We start from the raw sequence: 17,569 nt of genomic DNA, 5'->3' as shown, positions 1-17,569 counted from the left end.
AAACATTATGAACCATACATTAAACTTACCTTTTTATCTTCTTTTACTTTGTGGGTTTTCTTCTTCATTTTCTTATCATCTAACTCCTGGTCTGAAGTGATTGCAGGATTATCAATACCACCTTTCCAAGTTTCAACAGGAGAAAGAAGTGGATCTTCTTCACTTCCACGATGTCTTCCTTTTCTTTTTGTTTTAGAAGTGGTGAAAGCTTCATCATCACTTGCATCTGAATGCGTTCTTCTGTAGTATGACTTGGCTTTACTGAATAGGGTTTTAGATTTGTATTTGTATTTTGAAGGTCTCCGTTCCCCATGACTTTTTGAGATTCTATCAGAAAATCCATTTTCTTCATCTCCTTGGGTGTTATTCACAAATGAGTTTCGAATTTTAATAATGCGATTCTGACTATCATCTGGGACAACATATATCTCATCAGAATAGCCCTTCTGTTTGAAAATTGTGTCAATGGGTTCTGAATAGTTATCTGAAGGATCCATATCTTCAGGATGTGCCAAAGGCACCCGGGAGGTCTGTTTTCTTGGATTTTTACCAATACCAGCTTCAATTGTTTTTAAAAGGTTTGGATCCAACTTTTTCACATTTGTCTTAGGTACAACTGGTTTAGGTTTAATAGGTGGAGGCACTTTATGGTTGCGTTCATGGTCATGACAGTTTGGTGTGCTGTGAATAGGATATTCATTTCCTTCCAAATCTAATCTATATCTGGAACGGTCACTAGGCGTTGGAAGCAACTGTACATCATCCCCAATTGGACTATAAGGAGGTGGTGCTTCTGTATCATCATCTGAATCAGGGTAGTTGTTATAGGGAAAACAGTCTCTGGGAGATGGCAGGAAAACATCTTCACTTTGATGGGTTGATTCCCTTGTATTATCAGATAAATAGGAATTTTCTATCATACTTTTTTTCTCTAGAACATCACTGAAAAACAGTGTAAAGACCTCAGTTTGCCGATGATACTGAGATAAAGAATACAGTGCCGTAAATTTAGCAGTGATCTCAGTTGCAATGTGTTCTCCTTCAGTCATTAACTCTTTGATGGCTTCATTTTCAAAAAAGTCTGCTTGGCTGTCAGTAACTGCCACCAGCTGTACAGGAATGGTGTCCTGAACTTCTGACAGAAATGCTCGAAGCATTCCCATTGATGCTTTCCGTTTGGCAGAATAAACTAATATATACCCATGAACCAGTTCATCTTTCCTTACTCCAATTGAGGAATGGTATGATAATATTGTGATCTGTATTCGCCTCCTTTTTTCACCAATGATTTTATCAAGCATTAGTGAATTATTCTGTCCAGCTTGAGCAGCACTGCAGGAATGAGAATCAAGGAAGGGTGAAAGAATAAGATCCACACTAAATGGATCACCACACATGGCACACATGACAATTCTCAAGTCAGCTTCTGATACATCCTTATTGGTGGGAACTGGGCTCACCACATCTAAATTATGTTTAACTGATTCTAATACTCCTCTTAGAGCTTGCTTTATTTGGGTTTCATTAAATTTACGAGGATATGTACCAGCAGGTACATCTACAAAAGGACACTGTAACTTGTTTGCCAACTGTTGCCCTTGGTGCCTGAGAATTGGTAGATTCTTACTAATAGAATCTCTCTGATTAGCCAGAATTAATGTAAATGGAAGGTTAGCCATATACTTATCTTTTCTGATCTGAGAAGCTTCCGTTCTTATTTTTCCGATAAATTCCCCAATAAAATTCAGTGACTCAATGGAATTAAATACACAGAAGCACCCATGTGGTTTAAAGGCAGCAGTCCACAACTGACTCAAAAAGTAAGGCGACTTGGCATCAACGGGCCGAAGATCAAGTTCATAAATTTTTCCATCTAAGGCATACTCATCATCAGTGGATTGTGTCCTTATCTCATTTGCTAGTTCTTGGGAAAGGCCATCCTTCCCTAAAATGAAAAGGTTAACTTTATCTATATTGGTACTATCATGATACAACCGTAAGCGGCCATGATCCAACTGCAAAAGACTGCTGGCAAGTAACTGCTCTACTTTAATGTCTGTACAGTTTTGGCCACTAAGACATGTTTCTTTAGTGGGATGATAAACAAATCCTATATGCTTAAGTAGAAGAGACTCCCTATCAGGTGCAAGTTTCTGTAAAGCTTTGTATCTAGGTTCTTCACTCAAAACTGTATGAATTTCACTCATTTTATCTGAACTAGGTGTTGCATTAAGATCTAAATCATAAAAAAGTTCAGAATGTTCAAAAAGCATTTCCTGAAACTCTTCTTTGGCTTTTTCAACTATTTCTCGCTGATGCCTACCATACACCTCTTTGCTATCAGCCTCAGTGATATATTTGAAGGCTTCATCCTCCATAACAAAGCACATAACTTCCTCCCATGGCTGCCCAGGTGAAATAAACTGAATTTTTTCCAAAGTCTTCTTGAATTTTTCCTTCATTTCTACCCTCCTCTTCTCTGATATTAGATGTTGTACATGGTTCTGATAGACTTTTTCAGCTTCTAAAGTGCTCAGAAGGTCAAATGGGATCCGTCTATCATTAATTTTGTCTATATGGTCAGTTTCATCCCAAGGTGTTTTTTCTAGCACCACAAAACATAACTGAAAATCTGCTCTCTTTTCCATTAACTTCAAAGCTTCTGACCAATTCAAATGTTCAATCTCTTCTAGGTTTGGCAAAAGAGTGTTAAAAGCTCTTGGTAAAGTATTTATATATTCTTCTCTTCTTTTTCTTATATGTTCCTGTTTAAGTTGTTCTATATGTTTTGAGAACGTATTTCTGGCCTTTCTTGTTCCCTCTAAGTTGATGTAGTCCTCATAATCAGGATGATTTTTCAATTTGTTACTAACAGTTTTCCAAGTTGCATGATAATCTCTCACAGTCTGCACAAGTTTTTCAAACTTATCTGTTGCTGTGACAACAAGTTGTCTCTGCGTTTTATAAGCATCCAGATAGGGAATAATTTTAGGCTTGCCACGAGTTTTATCCAGCATTTGTACCAGTGCAGTGAAACATGTCTCAATGTTGACATTAAATCGTGCAGATGTTTCCACTACAAGAAGGTTCTTTTTGTTTGAAGCAAATGCCTGAACTTCTCTAAGATAATGATCCACACATTCATCACATTTAGTTGCTGCTATTATTACAGGTTTTTTTGATTTTGATAGTTGGACAAAAAGGTTATTTACAAATTTAAGTTGATCATCAAACTTCCTATTGCATCCCTGACTTACATCAATGCACAATAAAAATCCATCTACATTGAGCTTCCCTTCAGGCATCTGCTTCTGTTCAAAGTCTTGCTCCAAGCCTAGTTGATCAGTGCAAATGTACATTAGTTTTTCTGCTGACTGCAATTTAGAGGCAGCTGCACGTTTTATATATGGTTGCAAATTCGTACTCCGATGAGGCAAGAAAGTCTGGTCATCAATGAACTCAGTTTGTTCAATGACATGAATTTTGCATTCTACTCCATCTTCACCACTTTGTGTTATGTCACCCCAGTACAAAAAGTGATCATTGTTTACTACTCGTCCTCCAAAGTCAATGGTGCTAAGCACAGAAGTATGCTCTGGATAATATTCATCTGCTTTTGAGCGTACAAATCTATTGCACAAACAAGACTTTCCAACTCCACAGTTACCTTTGTCTTTTTCAGTCCCAGAGAGTCCAACTACACTGATGGTATAGGATGGGGGGCGAGGCTCTTTGTTTTTTGCCATCATAACTCTCTTGTCATGTCTCTACATTCATAAAGATAACCAGATATACTTCTCATTCTGAAAATAAAATCATCTCAAAATACAGATCCCGAATTTCAGAACTATATTTGGTTCTTTGTATTTCCCTCATTTCTGTGCAGAAAGGTCTTCAAGATCATATGGATCATCTTCCTAGAAAGAGAAAAAGGACAAATCTTAATCATGAATTACACATGTCGAATTATATACAAATTAAAGATGTTCATAACAAAGCACCAGACAAGTTAACAATGTTACATGTATTTTAAGAAATCACCAAAGACAGTTTATGATTTACTGTTATAAATGCAAGATGACCTCAAAATTTAAGGCAAATCTAACAACAAAAAAAACTAAATACAAATTTTAATGGGATCTTACAAACTTTAAAATAAAACCCTCTTAACCAAATGTGCATTTTGTTTCTATTTCTTCCTATGAGTTTGAGGAAACAACTAGTCCTTTCCCCTCCCTCAATTTTCCTGCCTTTTCTGACTGGAGGCTGGCTATGTTTGACGATAACATACTAGTTGCGTTAACAACTCTCTCACAATTTTAAAAAACTATCTGCTTTCTATAACATGGCTTCTCAAAACTTATTCCCTAAAATGGAATTTCGTATGAATTTAGCAAGATTTTAGAATTAAAAAAAATTTTCAAGAAGTTTCAACATACTCCTGTGAAATCTATCAAATTTTATATCTAAAACCAATTAAGAATATTCATATACTTAAACAAGGAAATAGAAATAAATGAACAGTTAATACAAATAATGACAGCGTTTAACTAGATCAATGCTTCTCAAACGATCTAAGGACCAACTTTTATTTCATATCTGTAAGTCAATTTTTAAAAATACAATGAATGAAATGTTTAAAAAATCTAAGTCCCAGTTTCTTATTAGATTCAAGAGACACAAAATTACTATCAAATTGTTTCTAAATGTTTTTGATTTCTGCATTTATTCTCTCTCAGAGTATTTACAAAGAGCTCACAGATCACATTTTGAGTAGCACAAAGCTAAAGAATTTTACGATTATATATTTGAGAAAATCTTTTAGAATTATTTGATATACCAACAACATCAAATAAACTTTAAGAATTACATGTAATTTAAATTAGGTTATTTGTGTGGAAGCAATGAATCAGTCTCTCATGAAGGTTTTATTTGGTGATTCTTCACATTCTTTCGAGGTGAAGGAAAAGCAATACATCATTTCTACCACATCAAAATTTCACAAGGAAAATATCCAGTCATGTACATCAACATATGTGAAAATTATCTTCAATCCAGACAAAATAAAAGAATAAAAAGACCATGAGGAAAAAAATAAAAGGTGAGAAAAGAAGCACTACCTGCCCCCAATATGTGGCTTCTCCACTACCCTCAAAATTGCAAGTGAACATCTATTTAGGTTGTGCTGCACATCTGCTATACTAACAACTAATGGTAAAGAGAAATTATTCTTGAAATTTAAAATTCTAATATTTCTAGTACAATAATATTTTAAAATAAAATTTCAGATTTATTCTTGTATTCTGTAAGTTTATCCTACCAGCCTCAACCAAATATTAATTTTAACAATATCAGCCATCTGATATTCAAGCAAAATGTTTATTAGCTTCAATTCGGTAATAAATAAAATATTGCCATGTTGAAGGAGCAACATAAGTAGTAGAAAACCATGAGTAAATAGAACTGATTTCAAATTCAACTCCTAGTATTTACTAGTTTATGACAATAGTAAAGCCCTAAACCTCTTGAGACATGGTTCCCCCACCTATAAAATGGGGCTGCCTATCTATACAAATTTAAGAACTAATTTTTTCTTTAATGTTAAGTGCTTAGCAAAGAAAAGGATGCTTAATAAATACTAAGTTCTGTTTTTAAAATTTGATTCTTAGAACCAAGGAAGCTGTTGAAGATTTATAAAAAATGATGTGATCAGACTGGTGACTTACAAATATTTATCTGGCAGCAGTATATACAATAACTAGCAGTATAAGAAATTAGGGCAGTCCCACTCAATGCTCTTAACTCTCTTTCATTAAGTAAAAATTTTAAAAGATCTTAATGTGATCAAACTGAATATTTGCACTTAGCACCAAGTTTAACATTCTTTACCTAAACTGCATAAAAGAACAACTGGGCTACTTAATGGATATTTACTGAAAAGACAACAGTGAACTAACTGGATAACAAAGTTATAAACAGTGATAAAAAGGGAAATTAGTTTGTGAAAATAGCATAGTGATTCATAACTAACAATTAAGAAAAAAAATTGAAAACACAGTGGAATACAAGGTCTATCCTTCTTTCTTACTAAGCAAGCAAAAAATTGCAGAAGATATCCTTTTAAATGTACATCAAAACAAAACATAACCAGTGATTACTTTGGGGAATTTTTACATTAAACAGTACAAACACTGGAACTACATATAGCTCTTTATTAACTCTTTGGTAGACAAACATCTATTCTGAAAACTAAGAGCAATTCAAAGACCGTCCCTTGCTTTCCAGCTTAAGAGACACAAAGTTGTTAATAGAAAGGTAACAATACAACGTCATATGGACCTGAATATTGCAGAAAAGTTTCAACTACAAATCTAATCCTTGTCATAATGGTCACATCTTTGTTAATATTTTTTACATATACTTATTGAAATACATGAAAAGAATCATTCATGCTCTCCTAGAGCATAAACCTCAAAAGACTGAAATACTTTTCTATCTAAAGTTATAGAGCATAAGAGTAGAAATAAAAACACTATCACAAAATCAATTTTTAAAGTTTCAGAAAGAAAAAGGCCTTAAAAGTAAATGAAGATGAGTGGAGGCATGAAGTCTTCACTCTTTCATCAGTCATTGAAAACTGGAAGGCTTTTTATCTAACAGACAAAAAAAAACCTCTATTATATTGAGGATAATTTTGAATACTAAGGCTTCAACACATCCTAATTAATTTGTTAGTGGCAGTCTCTGAATTACAAATACTGAAGTTTAAATTAAAAATAAGGTAGCTTTGTGTGACATTTATGGTTAACAAACCAAATTCACAGTAAACTACCAATTAGACACAGTGAGGAACATCCATATTCTTTTTTCTAACGATGCTCTCAGGCAGGCTACCTGCTGGTATTCTGAAGTCAGATCCAGAGTTTATGTCATGAGTCACCATATAGTGATTTTCAAATTCTGGTGGGAAAATTCTTTCATCTAGAGGTGGGAAAGAACGCTGGGCAAATAAATAGTTGCTCTCTCCGACTCTTCATCAGAGCAGTGTCTTCTTTATTTGATTCACAGGTTTACTTAACTCAGAAGCTAAAATTTACAAAAGTGTTTTCAGATTTTTTAAATGTTTCAGAAATCCTAGACCAGAAAAAAAAAAATTGTTGCCATCCTGCCCTCAAAAAGATTTTACCATTTGTTTGAGTGAGTATGCTATTACCACCTCAAGGGAGAAAGACAGCTCTCATGAGATTGGCTGTAATAGGTTATAAAGAAATTTACTTTCAGACACTTGGATAGTTTATACATACATGAATTATCCACTGGCCCTCACTATCCAAGTCAAAACTGCCCTCATTAACTAACCAAGGTAATTTTTCTTCTGTGCTGAGAAAAACAGAATGCCTTCTGTTTTTTTTGTTTTGTTTTGAGTTCCCACTAATAAGCTAATGGTCAATATCTACCGGCAGGCTGTTTGATTTAATTTGAATATTCCTTTCAAATATTTTTAATGGTAATATTTGACTATGTCAATCCAGACATATCTTTTCTATTTTTGACATAACTATTTTCATATAACTAAAAATACCTCGTTTTCTCTAACATCTACTATCATGCTGATTTTTGCTCATGAAGAAACCAAGAAAAAACAATGACCTACTCAAAGTTACAGGGTTAAGATGAGTCTCTTGATGACCAATCTTTACTTTCTTAAGCAGTAGTGCTGCTTTTAATAGTTTGCAATGCAGTTTCTCATCCTGCCTTTAAGATTATCCTATAAACTTTCACTTCAAGGAAATGTTTAGATTAAGCATCCTTACAGAAATTAATGACAATGTACAATTTTTGAGTGGAACTGTCCTACAGTTGTCTGCTGCAATGAAGCTATCTCTACAACTAAGTTTTCTGAGATATTTTAAGCCATTCAAACATAACATGCTCCTTTTAATGGAGTTTTAATAACATGAAGTGGTTTTCTGCAAAAAAAAAATGTTTTTAAGTTCTATAAGGGATCTAGGAAACTGAAAAGATTCTTAGTAATTCTGGATTTAAACTAAATTTTGTTTTGTACCTTTTCACAAAACTGTTGCACTCATTATTCAACAAAAAGTATATTTTAAAAACTATTTTACACTTTTAAGTTACCATACTGTGTCAGGAAATTCTTGCTGGCCCTATCTTCAAAATACATCCAGAATTTATTGCTTTTCACTACCTTTATTGCTATAACTCTGATCTCATTCCACTGTCATCTCTGGCTCTGGATTATTCCAAAGGCTTCTAAACTAATTTCTCTGCTTCCACTCCTGCTCCCCTTCCCCAGTCTGTTCATAAAGCAGCCAGAGTAATTCTTTTAAAACGTAAGTCAGACCCTTCCTTTCTTTTGCTCAAAACTCTCCAGTGGCTCCTAAAAGTAAAAGCCAAGTCCTTTCAATGGCTTTCTACAAGATCTACCTTCTCCAGCCCTATCTTACTCTCTGACCTACTCTCATACTATTCTCCCCATTCTCATTCTATTCCAGTCACAGTGAGAAACCCTGAACTGTTGCTCAACAAGCTAAACATGTTCCTACCTTTGCACTTACTTTTCCTAGTACTCCCCAAATTCCCCTTTGCTTACCCTCCTAACTTACTATACAACTTACTTCTTTATTATCTGTCATTAACTCTATCCCTCTCCCTGCCCGACTCCAGGTTTAATAAAGATGCACAAAGGCACAAATCTGTTCATTCCATCATCTGGGCTCCCAAGAGCCCAGAACAGTCCTTCCCACATAGTAGCTATTCAACAAATGCATGAATGCTAATAAATATTAAAATCAAATGTTCTTAAATCTTCGGTTAAAAAAAAAAAAAGTAAAGCATGTTAGGTTTACTAAATAGGTGTCATGATTTATTATCTAAAAGATTTTCTAAAGCTATTTATGGAGAAAATATACATATATTCAAGGTCCCAAAATTTTTTGTCAAAAATTAAGCCATCAGAATAAAGACTAACTATAATCTATAATACTGTACAGGCATACCTCGGAGATACTTCAGGTTTGTTTGCAGACCACCACAAGAAAGCAAGTATCACAATAACGTAAGTCACATGAATTTTTTGGTTTCTCAGTGCATATGAAAGTTATGTTTACACTATACTGTAGTCTACTAAGTGTGCGATACCATTATGTCTAAAAAAACAATGTACATACCTTAATTAAAAAATAATGCTGTTGGAAAAATGGCATCTATAGACTTGCTCTACACAGGTTGCCAAAAACCTTCAATGAGCAAAAACACAGTATCTGCGAAGCGCAATAAAATGTATGCCTGTATTCAGCCAGAATAATCATCTAATTTTTATTTTTGACACCTAAAAATTTTTTTAAATCACAACTATTTACTACAGAAAACATTTCAAAGACCTAATTACGCAGAAGCAGCAGCTCTGTAATTATGTGCTCCATCTTCTTTAAGTCAAATAGAGAAAATATCCCTTAAATAAACAAATATTCAAGACAGAAGCAGATCCAAGCCCAAAGGTGATCATATATTCCACAATCTTAGGTAAACTTATCTAGAATAGTTTGAGAATAAAAACATCAACTGTATACTAAAAGATGAATATGGCATAATATTGTCTTAAAATATACTTTTCTTAATGTTGCTAATTCTCAATGACAAATGTATGCTGTAAAAATTAGAAGAGGAAATGAAAAAGTCATTTTAACATATAAAAGATAGCTAAGTAAACAATGTTAACACCTGTAGGAGAGTCAATCATATTCCATGTTTTCTTTGACCAAGGTTTGTACCACATAAGCACACTATCTTAAGGTTGAAAGGAATGCTAAAGGCATCATTCCTATGAATTAGTCTTTACTGAAGCATATCTTGGTAAGATTCAGGATAAACTGTTAGGATGGAGATTTTGTTTTGTTTTTTACCATATTCCTAGCACTCAGATCAGTGCCTGACACACAGTGGGTGCTCAAGTATTTGATGACTGAATGAATCAATCTCCAGACTCGGATCCCAAACCACTGAACAATCTTGAAGTCATATTTGCAGTCACAATTAACAAAAATCACACACCATTATGGGTCCATAAGGTTTAGCACAGCAGAATATTCTAATATAAAAAGTCCAGTATTTTTTCCAAGATCTTTAGTCTGCTCATTAACACAAACTATAGGTTTATAAACATTAAGCCTGAAGGGTCCCTTCCAGAAGGGTCTCAGTAGGCAGTACTCTGAGATCTCCCCAAAACCTACTCAGCAAAGGTAATTTTGCTTTTATCCATTTTTATCTTTTGATATTTCAAGCATTTATTGTTTGAAAAAGTTTCATTGCAGAAAATATTTGAAAAGCAATGATGTAAACTATTCCCTAGATAGATTAACTGCCTATCCTGTTTTTAATCCACACTTTCCTCTAACAACATGTTGTCTCTGAGGACGTGGTGTCAAAGTTATTCTAAACTCTTCCTAGTCCATTTCCTTATTCTGTGATGAAAACAGAAGAACCAACAGTAACCTCATTTACATCAACCTATGTAAGCAACCCATTAAGTACATACTGTGCTTAGCTACTGTTTGCTTAGCTTTATGTCAGAAGTTTTGAGGGTACAAAGGTTATGTATAGGAAAGTCCACTAAGCCAGGCTATGAAGATGCTCCCTTCCAGGGTCTGAGTCCTTTCTTCTCACTTTGAAGAACTGAAAAGCAGGGGGAAAGGGCATAATTTAATGTTTGTTATTGTAATGCTACACAGGAGGGAAAACAAACTACATTAAGTTTAACAATATTCTTAATTATGGGAACATTAGGGAGTCAAATAAGAATCTCAAAAAGGGGTATAGACTAAAAAGGAGGTATGGATTTCTTTTAAAAGGCTGAAAAACACTTTCCCCACTATTTTTAAGAAGCTTTATATATAGTACCATAGCTGAGGCAGTGTGCTATACTATGGAACCGATAAATGTAATAGGAATTCAAAGAAATGAAAAATCAGTACAAATTGGTATAGGTCAGGGCTTGGAAAACTTTTTCTGTAAAAGGCCAGACAGTAAATATTACAGCCATAGACAAAACTTACAAAACTGATCATTGGTTATTTATGGACAATGAAATTTGAATTCCATATAATTTTCACATATTTCAAAATATTATTCTTTTAACTGTTTCCTCAACCATTTCAAAATGTAAAAAGCCATTAAATGAAAACAGGCAGCAGGCTGGATTTGGTCCAGAGGCTATAATCTGCAGACCCCTGCAACAGATTAAAGGATCTGAGTAAACTCTGAAAACAGACTGGATTTGGATTTTAAAAAGAAGTCCTTCCTGGTGTGTGATTAGGGTGGAGTGGCTGAGCACAGCTGCCATGCTGGAAAGTAGAGACTTATTTCTTATTTATTTCTGAAAATATAAGATCTATAGAAGGTCTTCAAGGGCAAACATGAGTTAGACTTTGTAATGAGCAATAAGAAGCCATTCCAGATTAGACGTGGAATACAAAATTGGATTTGGTAGGGCACAATGCCCAAGAGATGGACATATACTAGAGGCTTGAAAGCACCTGAACTATCACAGAACTGAAAAGAGCAGTCCAAGACAAAGATCTTGGTGACTAGCTGCTAGATAAAAGAAATAAAGACAAATGAGTCAATGTTTCTTAAAGAAAAAACTAACCAGTCTCAGCAACAGATGGTGCTATCACTTGAGTTTCAGGTAACAGTATTACCAAGACAAATGAAAATACAGAAATGAAATGAGGCAAAGTCAAGATCAGTAACATCAATTTCAAGATCATAAACTTTAGAAAATTATTTAAGAGACCATTTGATTTAACACTCTTTGTAACAAGCATCCAAAGATTTACAAACTTACAGAGAAGAGTAGAAATCTGGATCTCAGTTTCCCAGATCATAGGAATGTTAATTTTCTACTTTCTCTTTAGTAATCAACCAAAATAAAAATAAAGGAGCAAATAAAAAGAGATACATTATCCTGACTCTGGAAAGGCAAGTATAGAAAGAAACGTAAAATATTGGATCACAATATTGGATCACTAGGAAGAAAATAAACAAACTATATACCTTAACAGAAGCCAAAGAATGAGTTTTCCAAGGCTGTTTGACAATGCCAAATATAATAACAAGGACAGTAATGCAGATGTAATTTGTTTATTTCCCGATTACTCCTCCTATTAACCTTGTGTTAACACTTTTCCCCAATCCTTCAATTTGGCCCACAACATACAAACTGATGCTCTTACATTTTTACCTTATATTTTCCCCTCACCTGTCAATTTATCCACACTTCCCCTGTGCTTTGGGTCCACAGTGTCATTAACTTGATGTCTTTTTTTCTCACTCATCCCAATCCTAGGCAACTTCCAAATGACAACTCCTTTATCTAAATTCCTTTACACCAATTTTTAAATCAATAGGTACTACCTTGTATATGGCTCTTCTACTCTATTTTTAACTGTCATTTAACTATTCCTAAATTGTCAAGCTCACTCCCCACCAAAGCTGTAAGCTCCTTTAAGGGAGCAATATTTATATTTCCTTTTATCCCTCACAGTGCCTAGTTGCTCAATAAAATACTGGTCAGGGATAATAAAATAGACTAAATCTAATACGAAGCTAGAAAAATTAAAATTCACCTTTCCATTAACTCTTCATGATGAAAAGCTTGAGAATCTAACCAAATGGAACATACCAGTCATATTTTAACCCTAAAATTACAAAATTATGCATAATTTTTTCCCAACAGTCTAATTCTAAGGAGTAAAACACACAGACATGACCAAATATTAACAACCTATTTTATCTGACTGCAAATCTAAGGAATTGTGGACAGTCAACCTCCAAAATACAGTGAAAACAAAAACAAAAACCTTTTTTGTCTCTCTTACATTCAAACTCCTATTTGCAGTCAAAACATCCAAATTCAAATGCTTCTTCTGTAAAGGTTTCCCAAAGAGGTCCTGACAGAAACAGTGGTTCTCTTTTCCGCATCTCTTAGTATTTGTAACTATTTATTCCTGGTAAAGTTACTACTAACTTATCTTGGTACCCCCAAGGCCAGGCACACAGTAAGTGCCAAAAAAGATAATCTGAATTAATGAATACAAATTGGAGGCTTTCAAAAAATTTCTAATGCAGATGATTTCTTTTTTCAAAGGAATTTTTATATTTAAGTATTGATACAATACATTTAATAGACAAAAATAAAGGCTGCCCTGGTTTTGAAGGGTGGGGTATCAGAGGAAGTCTCAAGACATCCAGCAAAACTCCATAAGGGATCCAAGGAACGGAATATGAAAACCAATTAAAGTTCATACTTAAAATTCTTAGCACTGAACTATTTTTTCTTAATTTTCCTAGTTTGAGAAAATTATCAACAACCTTCACTTAAACAAATAGGAGCTTGATTACTCAAGTCACCAAATAATGGATCACTTTATAAAGTTTCTTCACAGTTCTTTAAAAAGCCGAATTCCCTTGGTGTATTTCAAATGTATTTTACAAACATCCTTTAGGAACATAAGACATTACTAAAACAGAACACTATACAGCGCTTCTTGAGTGAACTATATTACCTGTATCCTTCCTTGGTGGGCAAAGAAAAAATTAGCCCAAATAAATAGTTTTAAAAATAATATCTATGGAAACTGAAGTTGTGAAAATTAAAACATTCTGTAGCTACCAAGAAAATCTCTATTATGCCATTTCATATTTAAGAAGCGAATACTAAAGGCAACACTTACCTTAAGTCCTGCTAACGATGAAAAAGTAAAAGTTTAGTAAGCTCTTCTTGAGAAATAATTTTTTCAATTTAAAAGTGAGTTACAAAACTGTTTTTCTAAGCTGTGCCACAACTTCAATTCCAAAAAAAGAATGCAAGTACAGTATTTTACTCCTTAAAAAATCTTAACTTTCAAGGTCAAAATAATTTTCTCCAAAAGAACAAGTGTGCAGATTTAAATCTGCCTTTCAAACATAAAAACATGGGGGTGGGGGCATGGTTTGAAAACATTTAGGATAAGTACCATGTGACAGAAGTAAGATATTAATTTTGCAATACAATTTCTAAATGGCTAAAGTAATTTAAATGTAGGGAGAGGTGCTAAAAAATTGATAAAGATATCAGATTCTGTGACAATTCTTTCTCATATCACAGTGTAACACACCCCATTCCCCAGTGCTCTTAAAATTAACGTACAAAGAATGGTAAAATAAGACATGCTGAGGTGGGTTAAAAAAAAATGTAGCCTACACATGACAACCAAATCGATTGTTAATCTAGTAACCTGTATTGCTCTAATTTTTGCTTTAAGTCAATCTGATCAATAGTGCTATTTCTTGAAAGTTAAATGCACAGGTATTCCCAGCTTTTCAGTTGTGTATGTTTAGTCACATGCTCCAAGGCCTATGCAAGTTTTTGGTGATCTGCATTTACCAGTCTCTTCCTCTGATCTATTGATACTACAGATACAAGAAATGTGAGTCAATTACAAAGAACACAAGAAAAAGCCAAAAATGAGAAAGCATTTTAAAATGGAAGCAAAACCTTAATCTGGAAACTGCCTAGCAGGTTACCTATATGGTATGTCCATCTAAAAACACTAAATAAGAGTACAGTTTTATCACATTAAAGTCAAATAAACTGGAATTGACAGCAAAACACTTCCAAACACATTTTATTAACATATCTTACTTAACTAAATATTTTTCTTAAGAGTTGAATCTAGATCACATTTTTGTTAAAAGAACCATCTTAAATGGAGGCTTAAGAGAAATATTCCCTGAAATGAAGGAGAACATCAATGTAAATAAACACTCCCTAATATACTATTCAAATTGAATACTGGTTTTGGATTTGTTTTAAGTGGAGTTGACAAACCCCGCCCCCCCAACACCTGTAGAAGATAGCATAAGCAAAAATCAGTAAATATAGCGATGTATTTCACTGTTTTATACCTGAACACTTTTTAAAGAATGATGTCGTTTCCTACCAATCACAAAGGCAAAAGCCAATTATCGCTGGGAATTTAAACTTAAAAACGCGCGTACACACCATCTGCATGCCTATTTTGGCCTAAATTTAAAACATTTAAATTCCCATACATTCAGCATGGGCCCAGACTGGATTTCTATCATATTGTAAAAGCATAAGCTTCTCCCCTACAACTTTCTCGAAATTTTACTAAACGTCCTGATAGTTTGCCTTGACTTTAGAGCACCTTTCAGCCTCAACTGCACCCAGAGCGTCCACCTCACTTGCATTTCTAATAACGCTGGAGAGGGAGGGTGTGAAGGAGTGAGTGTATTTATGTGTGGATAAGTGCGCGCGCGCTCCCGCGCAGCTCCCCACCCCCACCCCGATACTTTTCTTTAGTGGAAACAGGGAGACTCTAGAGGTTATTCTAGCGAGAACTCAGTATCAAAGGCTCACCCAGTCGCAGTCAACCCTTAGGACTCTTGTGTTTTGGTTGCGCAGCGCAACTTCTCATATCCTACCCCGAGCTTTAGGAGCAGACGCGAAATTGGTGAACAGAACCCAGAGAGGAGTGGGGGAGCGAGGGGAAAAAAGTGAAAGGGCCGATCCCCCAGAAAGGCGCTCAAGTTTGCAACGAGGGCTGTGTCTCCGCGAATATGCGCCCACCCCCTCTCCCCCTTCCAGGTGGAACTCGTTAACAGCAGCCACCCGGGCAACAGACACGGCCACCTTCCTCCCCCACGCACCATCCGAGACCAGAGCAAGTGAGGGCGGCGGGCGAGAGCGGACACCCGGCGGGGCCCGCGCGATCCCCGGCCGCCACCAGGCCTCCGCCAACCCCTGCCCCGTCACCTGTGGAGAAAGCGCCCCCCCCCCGCCCACGGCCTCTCTGCCCTTCACGCCGCCCGTATCCTCCCCGCGGCAGCCGCTCCCCGCCCCGGCCTGCGAGGACCGAGCGCGGCGCCAGGCTCCCCTCGGCGGCTGCGGGGCCCCAGCCCCTTGAACTGGTTACAACCGGCGGCGGCGACCGAGCGGGACAGAGGGCAGCGGGCGGCTGGAGGGTCCCCGGCGGGGATGGGGCGAGCCGGCAGGCCCGGAGGAGCGGGGAGTCGCAAGGTCCTACCTAACACCGTCGGTCTCCTCCGTCTTCTCCTCAACAGCAGCGGCCCCGGCGGTGGCGGCGGCAGCGACATTCCTGGGGAGCGCTCCCGCCGCCGCCTCCTCCTCCACTCTCTGCTCGTCTCTCTTCCCCGGCGCGCTCACCGTGCGCCGCGTCCCTTCAGCCACCTCCCCCCGCCCTCCCCAACACACACGCCCCGAAACCTCAAACCCTACGGCTCCCGCGGCCGGGTAACCCACCCTCCCTCCCTCCCTGCCACCAGCGGCGGCCCCGTCCCTCCCCCTTTCCCCGGCGCCCGCCGCCGCGCCGGGCTCAGTAATGGCGGCCACTCGGGCTCCCTCGCGCTGACGGATCTCTCCCTCTATCCCGAACTTTACCTCAGCATCTCTCCCGGCGCGCACCGCCGGAACGCACGCGCGCGCGCGCGCTGCCACACACCCGGCCGGGGGCGGAGCGGCGGCGCAGCCTCGACGGGGCGCGCGCGCGCGCAGCCACAGCGTCCTCCCCACAATCCCCCGCCCCCGCCGCCCTCACCTCGCGACGCCTACCGCGCCGCGAGCCCGGCTGGGCCCCGCCCCTGCCCTCGTCTCCCGGGAGCCTGGGAAGGCGCGAGCGCCCGAGAAGGAGGGAGGGAGTGAGCGCGCGGGGCCGCGTCCTCGCTCGCGTCCCGGCTCCCCCATTGGCTTCTGCCCCTCCCCCTTCTTCCTCCGCCCCTCCCACCCATTGGTTCCCTCTCTTACTCCATTCCTTCTCACCTTTTCCCTTTTACCCATTGGCGTGAGTGTTTTTCCTCTGCTTTCCCCTTTCTCCGTATTCTGCTCCTCCTCCGTCCCATCCTCCACGCTTTAGAAGCTGCAGACCATGCAGCCCTGAGCACGGTCGTCTCCAAACCTTTCCTGCTTTCTCCCTTTCCTTCTGTTCCGGTTTCTGGCCGTAACTGAGAGCAAACCACAATACTGAAAAGGAACCTGATATTGTGTTAGCCGTTGCAAAACATCGCATGGGCACTGAATGATTCTCGATAAATCAGCCTACGGTCTCTGAGCGTTAAAGAATTCAAGAGATGAAAATATGCGCCCAAGCTCGTTCTCAGGGACATACTTGCCTGTATGCTCCTGTGTGTGCAGCCAGTTTTCTGCCTGGGATCGCTGGCCAACTACAGACATCACCCGCCCGGGACCTGGTGCCATACTCACCCAGAAGGCAAAACTCCGTGGGAGCAAGAAGAATCCATTTCGCCGTCGACACCGCACAGGGACGGAGGCAGGCCCTCGGTTTAGTCCGTTCTTATGGAAGTTGAACGAGATGCCAAGACATAGGGCGGATTTTGGGGTGGCCCAGAAGACCCCTGCTCACACCACTACCAGCCCAACCTTAGGAACCATCGGCCACCTGGCTTTTATTATACTGCCTTAAATACATTCAATATTTTTCGAGACTTGTGGAAATCTCACAAGTTTGGG

The 17,569-nt window shown here is 37.9% G+C and overlaps 1 protein-coding gene across 5 annotated transcripts in view; it reads right to left on the bottom strand.

Moving 5' to 3' along the window:
• The window catches only part of ARHGAP5 (Rho GTPase activating protein 5), a 77,129-nt gene extending 60,581 nt beyond the window's left edge, over nt 1–16,548 (bottom strand). For 4 of the 5 annotated variants that reach the window (XM_036841599.1, XM_036841601.1, XM_036841603.1 and 1 more), the window contains exons 1-2: nt 16,110–16,274; nt 30–3,917 (exon numbers count right to left, since the gene is read on the bottom strand). In XM_036841599.1, the coding sequence (XP_036697494.1) occupies nt 30–3,749 (3,720 nt within the window). In that variant the 5' untranslated portion in view covers nt 3,750–3,917; nt 16,110–16,274. Of the gene's footprint in view, nt 1–29; nt 3,918–16,109; nt 16,275–16,483 lie in introns of those variants that run through there. The other variant, XM_036841600.1, reaches the window with a different exon arrangement.
• Nucleotides 16,549–17,569: the final 1,021 nt, after the last annotated feature.

This window comes from Balaenoptera musculus, chromosome 2 (genome assembly GCF_009873245.2).
Source record: "Balaenoptera musculus isolate JJ_BM4_2016_0621 chromosome 2, mBalMus1.pri.v3, whole genome shotgun sequence".
Taxonomy (NCBI): Eukaryota; Metazoa; Chordata; class Mammalia; order Artiodactyla; family Balaenopteridae; genus Balaenoptera; species Balaenoptera musculus.
The sequence above is the reverse complement of the archived record's forward strand: the minus strand, read 5'-3'. Positions and strand labels throughout refer to the sequence as shown.